Source organism: Protomyctophum bolini, assembly GCF_963924005.1.
Source record: "Protomyctophum bolini genome assembly, chromosome: 14".
Lineage (NCBI taxonomy): Eukaryota > Metazoa > Chordata > Actinopteri > Myctophiformes > Myctophidae > Protomyctophum > Protomyctophum bolini.
The window spans coordinates 4,172,362-4,185,936 of NC_137875.1; the positions used below are offsets into that span (position 1 = coordinate 4,172,362).

The 13,575-nt window shown below is 42.2% G+C and overlaps 1 protein-coding gene across 5 annotated transcripts in view; it reads right to left on the minus strand.

Moving 5' to 3' along the window:
• Positions 1-5,367: 5,367 nt before the first annotated feature.
• Positions 5,368-13,575, minus strand: part of ikzf1 (IKAROS family zinc finger 1 (Ikaros)) — a gene marked incomplete at its 5' end in the record, with an annotated part of 28,650 nt that continues 20,442 nt past the window's right edge. For 3 of the 5 annotated variants that reach the window (XM_080781873.1, XM_080781872.1, XM_080781869.1), the window contains 4 exons: positions 5,368-6,259; positions 6,992-7,126; positions 8,398-8,523; positions 10,975-11,142. In XM_080781873.1, the coding sequence (XP_080637999.1) occupies positions 5,571-6,259; positions 6,992-7,126; positions 8,398-8,523; positions 10,975-11,142 (1,118 nt within the window). In that variant the 3' untranslated portion in view covers positions 5,368-5,570. The remainder of the gene's footprint in view (positions 6,260-6,991; positions 7,127-8,397; positions 8,524-10,974; positions 11,143-13,575) is intronic. The other 2 variants (XM_080781870.1, XM_080781871.1) reach the window with 2 other exon arrangements.

Sequence of the window (13,575 nt, forward strand, 5' to 3'; positions counted from 1 at the left end):
TGTCCAGTGGAAACCTCGTATGAATCTGATCTCAGGTCAGAATGGGTTAAGCATGTACTTTAATTTTCGTGACAGTGCAGCAATGATTGTTTAGCAGCCGTGATCACAAGCTTGATTTTGCAAATTATGGCGTGCGTGCGTGTTTGTAATTACATTTGTGACCTTGACATTTTCAAATTACAAGTCTGGCATATGGGGAGAATGCCACTACATATTAGAAGTGGGTTCTAAATGTACATTTGAGTATAATTCCTTGACATTTTAATAAATAGAATGAATTGGTTTCATATATTATTCAACACAACCAAAGGGCCTTTTTTTCTCATGCTTGTTTGCGTGTGTTGCTGGAAATCCTCCTAAGAAATCCACAGAAAAACGTATAAGATTTATGAACGCACAGCTCATCTCTGCATTGTTGTTATTTCATCAACATTTTTGGCCGTGTGACCTTTATCAAGACAAATGTACCATAAAATGTCATAGCATTTATATATACGTGTGTGTAAAATTGTTAAATTAGTGTCACGTGTCGTGTGAGCTAGGGGCATATGTCCCGAGAACATGCTTGTAAGATCAAGCCTTCAAACACGTTCAACTGACAGAAGAGAACATTGATGCACAATACAGAGTAGCATGCTGTTCATATACTGTATACAGTGAGTGGAACCTCCCTAGGGAGATATGCTTCTTATTACAGGTTGAGGTTAATTTCAGGATAATCACCCGGAACTAATATAATTATAATTTGTGAGCACACACACACACACACACACACACACACACACACACACACACACACACACACACACACACACACACACACACACACACACACACACACACACACACACACACACACACACACACGTCACCTTCTTAGACATTTCGTGTTGATGAATATGCTCGGTCCTATTCAGGCATGCCATGTGCAGAACAGATCACACTCGTGTGAAGTGAGGGGCGCTTGGTAATGTTAATGTATAAAGTGATCTATAAACAAACAGTAAAAGTCCATAGACTTGGCTGCCATATGATGTCATTCCGAAAGCCAGACGTTGGACGGGCTAACGCTTCTTAAAAGAAAAGGTCTCAGTGCTCTGAATTCCCAATTAAGTGTAATGAAGGTGCTTGTATAGCGACTGATAGCAATCCCCAATGAATTGATCAGTGACAGGCTATGACTGGGAGATAAAAACTGTAATGACGCACACAATAAAAGGATTCACGTCCAAACAAAGGCTCATACAGTATGTTTAAAAATATATATTCTCTTTCAGTGCACCAAATACTACAATACAAATTTCCAATAAATATGAGATACTTTTCATGGAAATCATTCTCCTGAGCATGGCCCAGATACAGGGTACAGCCCAGGCAGTGTTGATTTAGTCGACTAAAACTAAGCCTAAATATACTGACAATTTTGTCAACAAATAAAAAACTAGACTAAAATGTTAGGAAGGGACTATAGTGGACAAGATAGATCCAGTATAAGTCATTTATTTAAATATTTATTGAAATATGTGCAGAGGAATAACTTTAACAGCGAGCAAAATACGAAATGTCACTCAAAATGTTTGAAATGCAGTTAATAAAATATCTCTCCCAGCTCACCCCATACCTCCAAGTTGAAACCAGCCATCATCAGGTGAACATGAGACACCTGACTTATAGCCACAGGAGGCCACCCACAAAGCATTGCAACTCCCACCAATTGAGTGCCAATGCTGTGTCTCCACCCATCACATATGATATCAATGATCCAATCTATAGTGCACACAATGCTGCTGCTACAGACAGTGCTGCTCATTACACACAACAAGGACCAAAAGGTATGAGAAAGGAACAGGGGGAAAAGTTAAAAAGCCTTTATTGGTTAGTTATTTAATGAATTAAAAACTGTGCATGGTGACAGGGATACAATGAGCCTTCCTCAGGGTGTAACCCTCAGCAAACCATTTTCCCCTTATATACACCACTAAAATGGCTATACTAAATGAGTGGAATATATAAATGTAAACATGAACAGGACTAGAAAAGTATACAAATATAAATAAATATAAATATGGCTGAAAAAGTATATAGACAACGGGAACAGAGAATATATATAATGCCTTATTGAGGTTATGGAACATTTCCAGAGTGACAGATTAAAGTTGTGAGGCAGTGCATATGCTATACTATACTGCCAAACCAATTTCTTACAGAAACCCGGGACTTTGTAATGTAAGTTGCAATTCTTCAAGAGCGTCAAAGAGAAATGAGAAATTCATAAAATAAGCAGTGAATTTATTTCTGTGCGAATACTCTATTAAGCAACAAATATATCTACAGAGATACATCCAGTGGTTTTTTGCAGCATTGTCATCAGCAACAATCATCATCGTTAATTCAGTACGGGATGATTGAAAAACCTATGAATGTGTCTTCCATCACTTAAATTAGGGTATATTTCAAACGTTCCAGCTCTCTGTTGGACTGGGTTAACTTTGATTCCGAAACTAGTGAGTGTATATGTCAGTCCTCTGGCTGAAAGGGGAAGTGAGATTTGGGATTCTGGCAGGGCCAGAGACGGTTGGCCAGATTATCCCCTCTCATGCAAATATCGTCCCCTCCCCTGTCAGGTCCCAGTGAAGCGTGGGGGGACTCGGCGCTGGCCAGCCCCACAGCTGCTTCCCGTTTCTTTTACGAATCACACAGCAGCCATCTGGACACGGTTGTCGCTGCGCAGCACTGATGAGCTCCTCAGCTGGCCTCGGTGTCTCTCTCTCTCTCTCTCTCTCTCTCTCCAGACAGGCCTGGCCCTCTGAGCCCCCCCTGGCCCTCTGAGCCCCCCAGTCTTATGCACCACTGCCCGACCCACTCTGTCCCAGATCTCTGCTGCTCCTTGCTCCTCTGAGAACCAGGTGTCGTCCCCCCTTTCCCTCCCATGGTCCATGCAGGACCAGGCAGACAACAGCAACTGTACAGGGTCTCGGACGCTTAATCATGGGCCTTCGTTTCATTGACATTTGCCTCCTCGATGTTTACAGTATGTTAACGCATTGGACTGGCATTCTATCTATACTGTATGTGCTTGGATCTCCTATATTATATTAATATGAAGAAACAAGGTGTGCCGTCTGAGTTTAGTGCAATATGAAAATGGGATATCCATTTTGCAAAGTGGAGTGACTAAATTCAATAAATGCATACATCAAATTAAGTATTTATTCATTCAGCATTATAAAACAGCCACAGTGGTTGCTGTTGGAGGAACTGTCAGGACTTTACGATTCAATTCATTTCCTTGACAGGTAAGAGTGAGCAGCTTCTTGAATGACACCTTCATTATTTCTCGTACGTTTTCCGCAATTGGAAATTGCGGGAAATGGAAATTGCGGAAATTGGAAATTGCGGAAATTAGAAATTGCGGAATTTGGAAATTGCGGAAATTGGAAATTGCGGAAATTGGAAATTGCGGAAATTGGAAATTGCGGAAATTGCGGAAATTGGAAATTGAAAAGTGTGAAATTATATTTTACATATTCCCTGCACTTGATATTATTTAGGACCAAAAATGGGAGCACAATAAAAAATGAGATACTTTCCATGGAAATCATTCTCCTGAGCATGGCCCAGATACAGTCAGGAACAGATGCATACTGGGAAGAATGAATGAATTGAGTCTGGTATATTCACTCTTTCAAGCAACAAACAACCTAACCACATTCCTAGATCCTAAACTAAATTATAGCTACTAGTACTACTAATACTATAACGATGTGCCTATATATAAGTGTATGAAAAATAGCTCACTGCAAGTTATATCCAACAGCAGTGAAACAATTCCCAAATTTCCATTATTGTGTCACGAATTCCAGAAAAATAAATCAGTTGTTTTTTTAAACACTAGTATAACGAGAAAACAAGCATAAGTACTCTTTGTGTATATGTAAAATATCATTTATTGATATTTTGCAAGCATAACATTTCCCTCAACACTCGATTATCCCAGAGTGTTGCATACAATTCTCAGCCATCACATACCGTATAAAATAAAGAGCCGGTTAAAACAAATAAACATTTCTTATCTATTTCTTAAAAATAGCATCCAGCAGCAATCATGTTTTAAACCCCAAATTCATGTCATACAGTTGAACAAAAAACGGATGCAGTTTAAACTCTTTTAGATTCAAACATAGAAACACAGTAATAAATATAAAAGAAGAACAACAGCATGTGTTTGTTGTATAAATAATATCAAAGTGGCAGGTTGAAAACAATATAATAATTAAAAAGTTTTAAATTAAAATAAAAACTTACAAATTTGGCTGTGCATTTTTTGGAGAAAGGAATTTGAATCCTTTTGTTTGGATATTAAACCATATTATAAATCTAGGATAAAGAAAGAAAAATATTTAATTTCAAAAGAAATGCTGCCGCCTGGATATCAGAAAGATGACATATTTCTTATAAACTTTATACATTTACCAAGTAAAAATAAATAAATGATTGAAAACCCTACATACACAACTATGGCGAAATTATACACGTTTTGTCTTCATCGAACAATCATTATTTTCTTTAAAAAACACACACACACACACACACACACACACACACACACACACACACACACACACACACACACACACACACACACAGGTAAATTTGTTCTCTCCCTTAACAAATAAATTAGTCTGTGTACTTGTCTTAATTAAATGCGTTCCTCTGTGTTCCATAACCATGCATATTCCGTATTAAAAAATCACCACTTTCAACAGTTTCTTTGACAATGTATGAGTTCTCTATTATATATAATATATTGTGTGCGTGCGTGCGTGCGTGCGTGCATGGGTGGGTGCGTGTGTGTGTGCGTGGGTGTCACGGTGTGTGTTTGTGTGGGACTGCGAGTGTGCGTTCATTATCTTACATTTTGCTCATTTGAACGGGGATGATGTAGTCGTCTGCTATAGAGCACCGCAGTCCCGCCCCCTTTCAGAAAAGTGAGTGGCCCAGGAAGTGGAAGCCCCATGCATTCTCCCATCGGCACTTTTAATATAATTTATTTAAAGACGGTTACGCCGCGGACAAAGCCAATTCGGATCGTGACGAATCATGACAATGAACACAATATTTTGGGCCGATCAAATAATTTATAAGACGAAAAATAAAACAAATAGTGTTGTCTCCTGACTTTCTTTTCTTCTTTCTAATGATTTGATCGTCCCAAAATATTGTGTTCATTGTCATGATTCGCCACGATCTGAATTGGCTTTGTCCGCGGCGTAACCGTCTTTAAATAAATTATATTAAAAGTGCCGATGGGAGAATGCATGGGGCTTCCACTTCCTGGGCCACTCGCTTTTCTGAAAGGGGGCGGGGACTGCGGCGCTCTATAGCGGCCGCTGCGAGCCTCAGTAGCGGTGCTCTCCCCGGGTCATGTGAGAGGAGAACTCGTTAGCGGTATATCCTCAGTAGCGGTGCTCTCCCCGGGTCATGTGAGAGGAGAACTCGTTAGCGGTATAGCCTCAGTAGCGGTGCTCTCCCCGGGTCATGTGAGAGGAGAACTCGTTAGCGGTATAGCCTCAGTAGCGGTGCTCTCCCCGGGTCATGTGAGAGGAGAACTCGTAGCGGTCCTGACTGCGGTGGCCACAGAGGTTGCACTCGAAGGGGTCCCTGAAGCCGTGGCAGCCCATGTGGATGGTGTACATGACGTGGTCCAGGAACAGAATCCGACAGTGTTCGCAGCGGTGCGCCCGCACCTGCTCCCCGTCCCCGCTCACCACCTTGAAGCCGCCGGGCTCCATGGCGTCCTGCACCAGGCCGGCCCGCATGGCGTCGTACTGCCTCTGGTGCTCCTCCTTCATCATCAGGCCGTTCCGGTGGTTGGTCAGGTAGATGAGGCCGGACGCGGCGCCCCCGCCTCCGAGCGGCCGCTCCTCGTTGTTGCTCTCGGTGTCGGTGGAGTCCTGGCCGCTCTGGCTCCTCGGGGACCCGTCCTTCTCACTGCAGGCCGACTTGGACTTGGACAGCAGCAGCAGGTTCTCCGCCGCGTTGTCCTGGGCCGACACGCCGTCGGGCAGCAGAGGCTTGTTGTTGTGGAGGGAGAACATGTTGGGCCCCCCGTCCCCCGCCTGGGAGGAGGCCCCCCCCGGGGAGGTCTGCACCAGGGGCCGCAGCGACTCGGCCCCCAGGTAGCTGATGGCGCTGTTGATGGCCTGGTTGATGACGTGGTCTCCTCCCTCGAAGGACAGGTCGGACAGACGCTTCTCACCTGGGAGGGTCAGAGACGTAGGGGTTGGTTGATGGAAGGTCAATAATCTAGAAGTGATAGGATCCAAAAAGAAGCACGCGCACATCTCCAGAAACTCTACAGGTGCTGGTCAAAAAATATACGTATAATGAAAAGGAAGGGATGTTGTCCGCACACTGTTTCTCTGCTCCCAGGAAACGTTATTAGAACAACAACGTTTCGACCCTTACGGGTAAGGGTCCAAACGTTGTTCTAACGTTATTAGACCAACGTTTCGAGTGTGCGGACATCCCTTCCTTTTCAATAATCTATAAGTCTCATGTGACGTTGCTTTGAGTTATTGGCCCTTTTTCTACTGTTTCTGTCTAAATTATAGTTAAAATTACATATTTTCCGCCTGTCTTCTTTGATAAAAAAAAAAAGGCTTATCTTAGAATGAATTTAGGTTTCGATCGGTAATAGTGGTAATTGATCAAACGAATGAGCATTTTAAAATACACAAGGCTAACATTTGTAAAGACCAAATTAAGGTATAAAACGGTTAAATTATATAATTTAGTTTTATTATACCGCATGCAGAGTGGCAGTGAGTGAAGTAACATAACATACTGTAGTAACTGTACAAGATTATCTTCGTATAGTGTGACCTATGCTGTGTATACATTTATCATGGATGCAGTTACTTTTATTTTCAGCAAAAAAAAACAAAAAAAACGTTGGCATATGCAGAGGAAGCAGACTTCAGGCCCTTACCCACAAACTTCTGTGGCATAGTGCTTTTACGCTTAGCTACATTATTAGCTAGTCTGTCGAGCACCAAGGCTCTGTCAGGCCCCGTCTGGCATAAGTCTTCCCTCTGTTCACTCTGGTTGCTTTCTTCCTTTACTACTGGAAAGCAAGACAGAAAAGTAGATTTCAGCGTCAGAGTATTTTGATACCTTTCAAGAAGGTGAAAGAGTGTGAAAGAGGTTCCCTGTGTGTACTTGCATGGTAACACACGTGCCTCTTTCTCTTTCCAAAGCACAGAGCTGACTATTCTAGGAGCATGCAAAGCTACTTGGTCTGTGTAAATGTCATCTTTTTTTTTTTTACATACATGTAATTTCATTTCATCTTCGCTGTTAGTGCACGCATCACTATAATTTGAAAACAACAATAATAATAATAACTTCAGTACATGCAGATAGTATAGCCTATATTAACCACATTCATCCTGGCATTCCCTATTTTGGCCAGATCTACTACAAGTTGAGCAACACATCGCATCGCCGTTTTCAATATTTTCGTGGGACTATATATAAATTAGGGGCTTTAGTGGGTTACGAAAAAAAAAGGTGATCCTGCGTTCAATCAGATGAAACAAAAAGAAAACCGAAAAGCCACATTTTAATTTAAGAAATGACATGAATTAATTCTGACTTGTCGGGGGGGTTTGTATCATTGTAACACTGTCAGCATGGCACGCTGTTGAGGCGTGCAGTGAGTCCTGTGTACGTTCAGTGCAAAGTAGGTCATCAGTGTGTGTGTGTGTGTGTGTGTGTGTGTGTGTGTGTGTGTGTGTGTGTGTGTGTGGAGGTGAGCCGAGGCATCAGTGTTGTTTTCGTCGACTAAAACAAAGACGAAAAAATGTTCGTTGACTACTTTTTTTTCACTGACAAAAACTAAATAGAAACTAAATTAAAACTAGGCTATGATGACTAAAACTAAGACTAAATATACTGACAATTTCGTCAATAAATAAAAACTAGACTAGACTAAATGTTAGAGGGGGGGGGGGGGGGGGACTAGTGGACAAGAGAGCCAGTATAAGTCATTTTACACTTGGTTGCATGCTGAAAATAGCAGATCTACAAGCTCACAACGCGTCGCAGCGTGACGCGTTGTGAGCTTGTAGATCGGCTATTTTCAGCAAGTGTAAAAAAAGTCATTACGACGCCATCAATATAATACATTTTAGTCGACTAAATCAACTTCAGATTTAGCCAAAAACAACACCTGTGTAGATGCTGTTCTGCAGGCCCATGTGTGTGTGTGTGTGTGTGTGTGTGTGTGTGTGTGAGAGTGTGTGTGTGTGAGAGTGTGAGATTGTGTGTGTGTGTGTGTGTGTGTGTGTGTGTGTGTGTGTGTGTGTGTGTGTGTGTGTGTGTGTGTGTGTGTACCTGTGTAGATGCTGTTCTGCAGGCCCATGCACTGGAGGTAGTTGTGACAACGCTCCTTGTGCTCCTCCAATGAGCTGCGCTGCTTGTAACTCCTCCCACAGTAGGCACACTTGTGGGGCTTTCCAACTGCAAAACAATTCCGATGCATCAGGGCAAGGTAAGGCAAGGCAGGGCAAGGCAGGGCAAGGCAGGGCAAGGTAAGGCAAGGCAGGGCAAGGCACATTTACTTAGGCCTTGTCCACACGTATCCGGGTAAACGGATAAACGTAGGTTTTTATATGCGTTTTGGGGGGGTCGCCCACACGCAAACGCGTTTTTGGTCCATATAAACGCATCTTTTGGAAAACTCCTGCCACAGTGTATTTTTTTTAAACTCCGCCTGTGTGTTCCCGTGTGGACAATGTAAACTGAGTTTTGCATGGGTCTTTCCATTGGTCATATGGACAGAGAGATTTAAGAAAACGAAAACGCTACGTTTATGTAGGTGTGGATGAAGCCTTAAATATTATCAATATTATCAAAGTGCTTTACACACACATCAGTGAGCAGAGATATGAGGTAGAATGGTATATATAGTCAACTGTTTGAGCGTAAAAAATAATGGACCTGTGTAAGATAAAGTGACACACAGGATTTGGCAGTGTAGTACTAATCATAATAATAATAATAATAATAATAATAAGTGTAATGTTTTGAAAGGACCAAAAACTAGTATATAAACCCAATGATTGCATCAACAACGAAACACTTCTGCAAAACATTGTTCTGTGCAAATGCAGAGTGAAAACAAGAATGACGAGGCATAACTGCCAGGTGGCAGAAAGCTGTCGTTTATATGAACATCTACACAGCGTAATCAGTTTGTGTGCCTCAGCCTATCAGCTCACGGCTTGTTCAGAGTATGGGTTTTATGCCGGCCGACGGCCGTTCATTCAAACTATGGGTTTTATGCGTAAGTCTTCCATTGGGCAGCGGAGGCCTAAGGTTTAGAGGAGACAGGCAGGAAAAATCTGGGTCGGGGAAGTGATTGGTCATCACTCACCCCAACACCGCTGAAGTGCCCTTGAGCAAGGCACTGAACCCCCACAACTGCTCCAGTGGAGCTGGATACAACAGTATCAGACTGAGGTTGTACTGGTCAGTACAACAGTATCAGATTGAGGTTGTACTGGTCAGTACAACAGTATCAGATTGAGGTTGTACTGGTCAGTACAACAGTATCAGACTGAGGTTGTACCGGTCAGTACAACAGTATCAGACTGAGGTTGTACTGGTCAGTACAACAGTATCAGATTGAGGTTGTACTGGTCAGTACAACAGTATCAGACTGAGGTTGTACCGGTCAGTACAACAGTATCAGACTGAGGTTGTATACTGGTCAGTACAACAGTATCAGACTGAGGTTGTATACTGGTCAGTACAACAGTATCAGACTGAGGTTGTACTGGTCAGTACAACAGTATCAGACTGTGGTTGTACTGGTCAGTACAACAGTATCAGACTGTGGTTGTACCGGTCAGTACAACAGTATCAGACTGAGGTTGTACCGGTCAGTACAACAGTATCAGACTGTGGTTGTACTGGTCAGTACAACAGTATCAGACTGTGGTTGTACCGGTCAGTACAACAGTATCAGACTGAGGTTGTACCGGTCAGTACAACAGTATCAGACTGAGGTTGTACTGGTCAGTACAACAGTATCAGACTGAGGTTGTACTGGTCAGTACAACAGTATCAGACTGAGGTTGTACCGGTCAGTACAACAGTATCAGACTGAGGTTGTACTGGTCAGTACAACAGTATCAGACTGTGGTTGTACCGGTCAGTACAACAGTATCAGACTGAGGTTGTACTGGTCAGTACAACAGTATCAGACTGAGGTTGTACTGGTCAGTACAACAGTATCAGACTGAGGTTGTACTGGTCAGCTCCCTGCAGGTTTTAATGTGTCTGTCCGTGTGTCTCTATGTGCAGGGCGTTGCTGAAAATGAGCACTTGTGCTCAGATACTACTCTGGATAAATAAAGAATAAAAAAAATAAAAGGTTTAGAGGCAGCCTAGAGACGAGGCAGCCATCATCATCATGAAAAACGTGTCCACTATACGGTCGCTACTAGAGGTAGGAGTGAATGTACGCCAGGATGCCTTTTCAAGCACCTGGCAAAAAGTGAAACCTATCCACTTCCCCATGGTTTCTCCTCCTGACAGAACAGAACGTAAACATGGGCCAGTTGTTTTACACGCTTAGATCCTATGACTTATTTTACACTTGCTGAACATAGCCGATCTACAATCTCACAACGCGGAGCAGCGCGACGCGTTGTGAGATTGTAGATCTGCTATTTTCAGCATGCAACCAAGTGTAAAATGACTTATACTGGATCTGTTGTCCACTATAGTCCCTTCCTAACATTTTAGTCTAGTTTTTATTTGTTGACGAAGTTGTCAGTATATTTAGTCTTAGTTTTAGTCACCATAGGATAGTTTCCATTTAGTTTTCTTCAGTGGATAAGGTAGTCGACGAAAATGTTTCGTCTTTAGTTTTAGTCGACGAAAACAACACTGCAGCGTACTCACCAGAGTGGGTGCGTAAGTGACCGGTGAGCGCGTCCCTCCGGCGGCAGGCGTAGCTGCAGAGGTGACATTTGAAGGGCTTCTCCCCCGAGTGCAGCTTGATGTGACGTAGCAGGTTTCCCTTCTGCGTGAACGACGCGCCACACTGGTTGCACTGGAATGGACGTTCTCCTGGAGAAAGCAGAACAGAAATACACACGTGTCATTGTAGAGGAGCAGGTGGAATATACAGATATGCAACTGTACATCTTAGATATGAAGTTATGAACCACACACAGGGACTATTATAGCGTGTCATATAATAGGCGAACATTTGCAGGAAATCTCTTATTTTCTGGAGAAGAGATTTGGGTAACACTTCACTCAAAGGTCGGGTCTATAAATGCATTATAAAACTACCTTTACTTAGTTAGTTATAAAGTGTGTGTGTGTGTGTGTGTGTGTTATAAGTTGCTAACTTGCTATGCATAATTATAAACATTTATAATGAGTATTCTGACTCATTATAAGTGCATTTTAATGCATCATATTATTTATGTTATAGTTATAAATGTGACTGTAATGCATTACAGACCCAACCTTTAAGTAAAGTGTTACCTGGTAGTTATAGTGTGCTGTTCCACTGATTTTTATAATGCTTTTAATTTGACCAGCACTTACACATTATATCATTATAAGTTATTATACTTCATAAGCCGTGTTGTTATGCATAATTAATATAAACATATAACAAGTGTTATAAAGGGACAAAGAACAAATAACAAATCTTGCATACAGAAATGTATGTGACAAACAGTAGGAGTAGGAGTAGTGCATGCAGTAGGTTGTTAAACCAATGCCCTTGAATCTGATATGGAAAATATTGTGTCTACAATAAATGTAACAAATATTGTGCATTACGAGTGTATCGATTGACTTTAAAGCGTATTAAGTCTATAGCGAATCAGGACTTTCTCACTAGCATAATCATTTAACAGTCTGAACTTTGAACCTTGAGAACAGGGCAGGATCCCTTAATGATAACACCCATGTAACAACGGAAAAAAAAGCATTCGACTGGCTAATAGCGTGAACAAATAGCTGTAACAGCATTTAAACAATCTCAACGGCATGTAACAACCACACGTAACAAAACCTTCTACTGACAATAGTGTACTGTAAAAACAGTACACCTGCCTTTTTGATCTGGCAAAGAATCTACTTCCTTCGCCGTCTAAGATCCTTCGGCGCTAGTAGACGGATTCTTCTTTTGTTTTTCCCTGTTATTATGAGTGTTCTTCAGTACTGTAGTACCACCCGGTATGGATGTCTGTCTGCAGCCCTAAAGTCACAATGCTGCAACAACTGAACATTTTTGTTCAAAGATTGTTGGACAACAACTTCAGAAACTTTATACATCCACATATGATAACAGCATCCTAAGGTTAGCAAGGAATATCACCTCTAATACTAAGCATGTGTTGTATGGAGAATATAGGTTGCTACCTTCAGGAAGGAGATATGGTGTACCAGCATACAATAAGGTCAGACTAAAGAGGTCCTTTGTCCACCGGTCGACCTTGAGGCTTACTCAGGAGTCGGTGGATATTGATCTTATCTTTCATGTCTTTATGTATGCAAATTGTCTTGTTCTTTGTGTTATGTCAAATGTGTTCTGCATACTTGGCTGCTGGGTCGCAAGACAAATTTCAGTGTGAACTGACAATAAAGTACTATATCATATCATATCATGTTACTGTTGTGAACGTATAAGACCAGGCTGCCACCATGTGAATGTATAAGACCAGGCTGGCTGCCACCATGTGAATGTATAAGACCTACAACAAGGAAATAGAGCATGCACCTCCACTCTAGCCCAGGTGCTAGACAAAAAGGCAGTACAAGATGAAAAATAGAGTCTGCAACACTGGTATGAAACTCAGCTCCACTGGTTTATTAGATTCGACGTTCCGATCGCTTATAGGATCTTCTTCAGGAATCATCATTCCTGAAGAATCTAATAAACCAGTGGAGCTGAGTTTCATACCAGTGTTGCAGAATGTATAAGACCTGCCATGTGAATGTATAAGACCTGCCATGTGAATGTATAAGACCTGCCATGTGAATGTATAAGACCTGCCATGTGAATGTATAAGACCAGGCTGCCATGTGAATGTATAAGACCTGCCATGTGAATGTATAAGACTGTGAAAGTGGGGGTCACTGTACTACTACTAAGAACAAGAACAACTAGATGAAGCTACTCTCCAGTGGACCATTGGACCAATCAGATCCTGCACCCTGGGAGTTTCACACAGGGGGGACTGACACTCCATTTCTCCGTGCCACCGCCACTCCCCCCCCCCCTCCCCCCCCCCCCCCACCCCCACCCCGGCGCTCTGATGGAACAAGAGCCTTTCAGACTCAGCCTGCCAGCTCCGTAATGCTCCATTGCCTAGGGTCAATTTGATCTGAAAATCTCATTTTTTTCCCCTCCTCTTCTTCTTCGTCTTCGTTCTCTATAAAATAACCCATTCTGACCTGAGATCAGATTCTATAAAATGTTCTTCTAACATCCTGACAGTTTCCATTCTGACCCGAGATCAGATTCTAAAAATGTTCTTC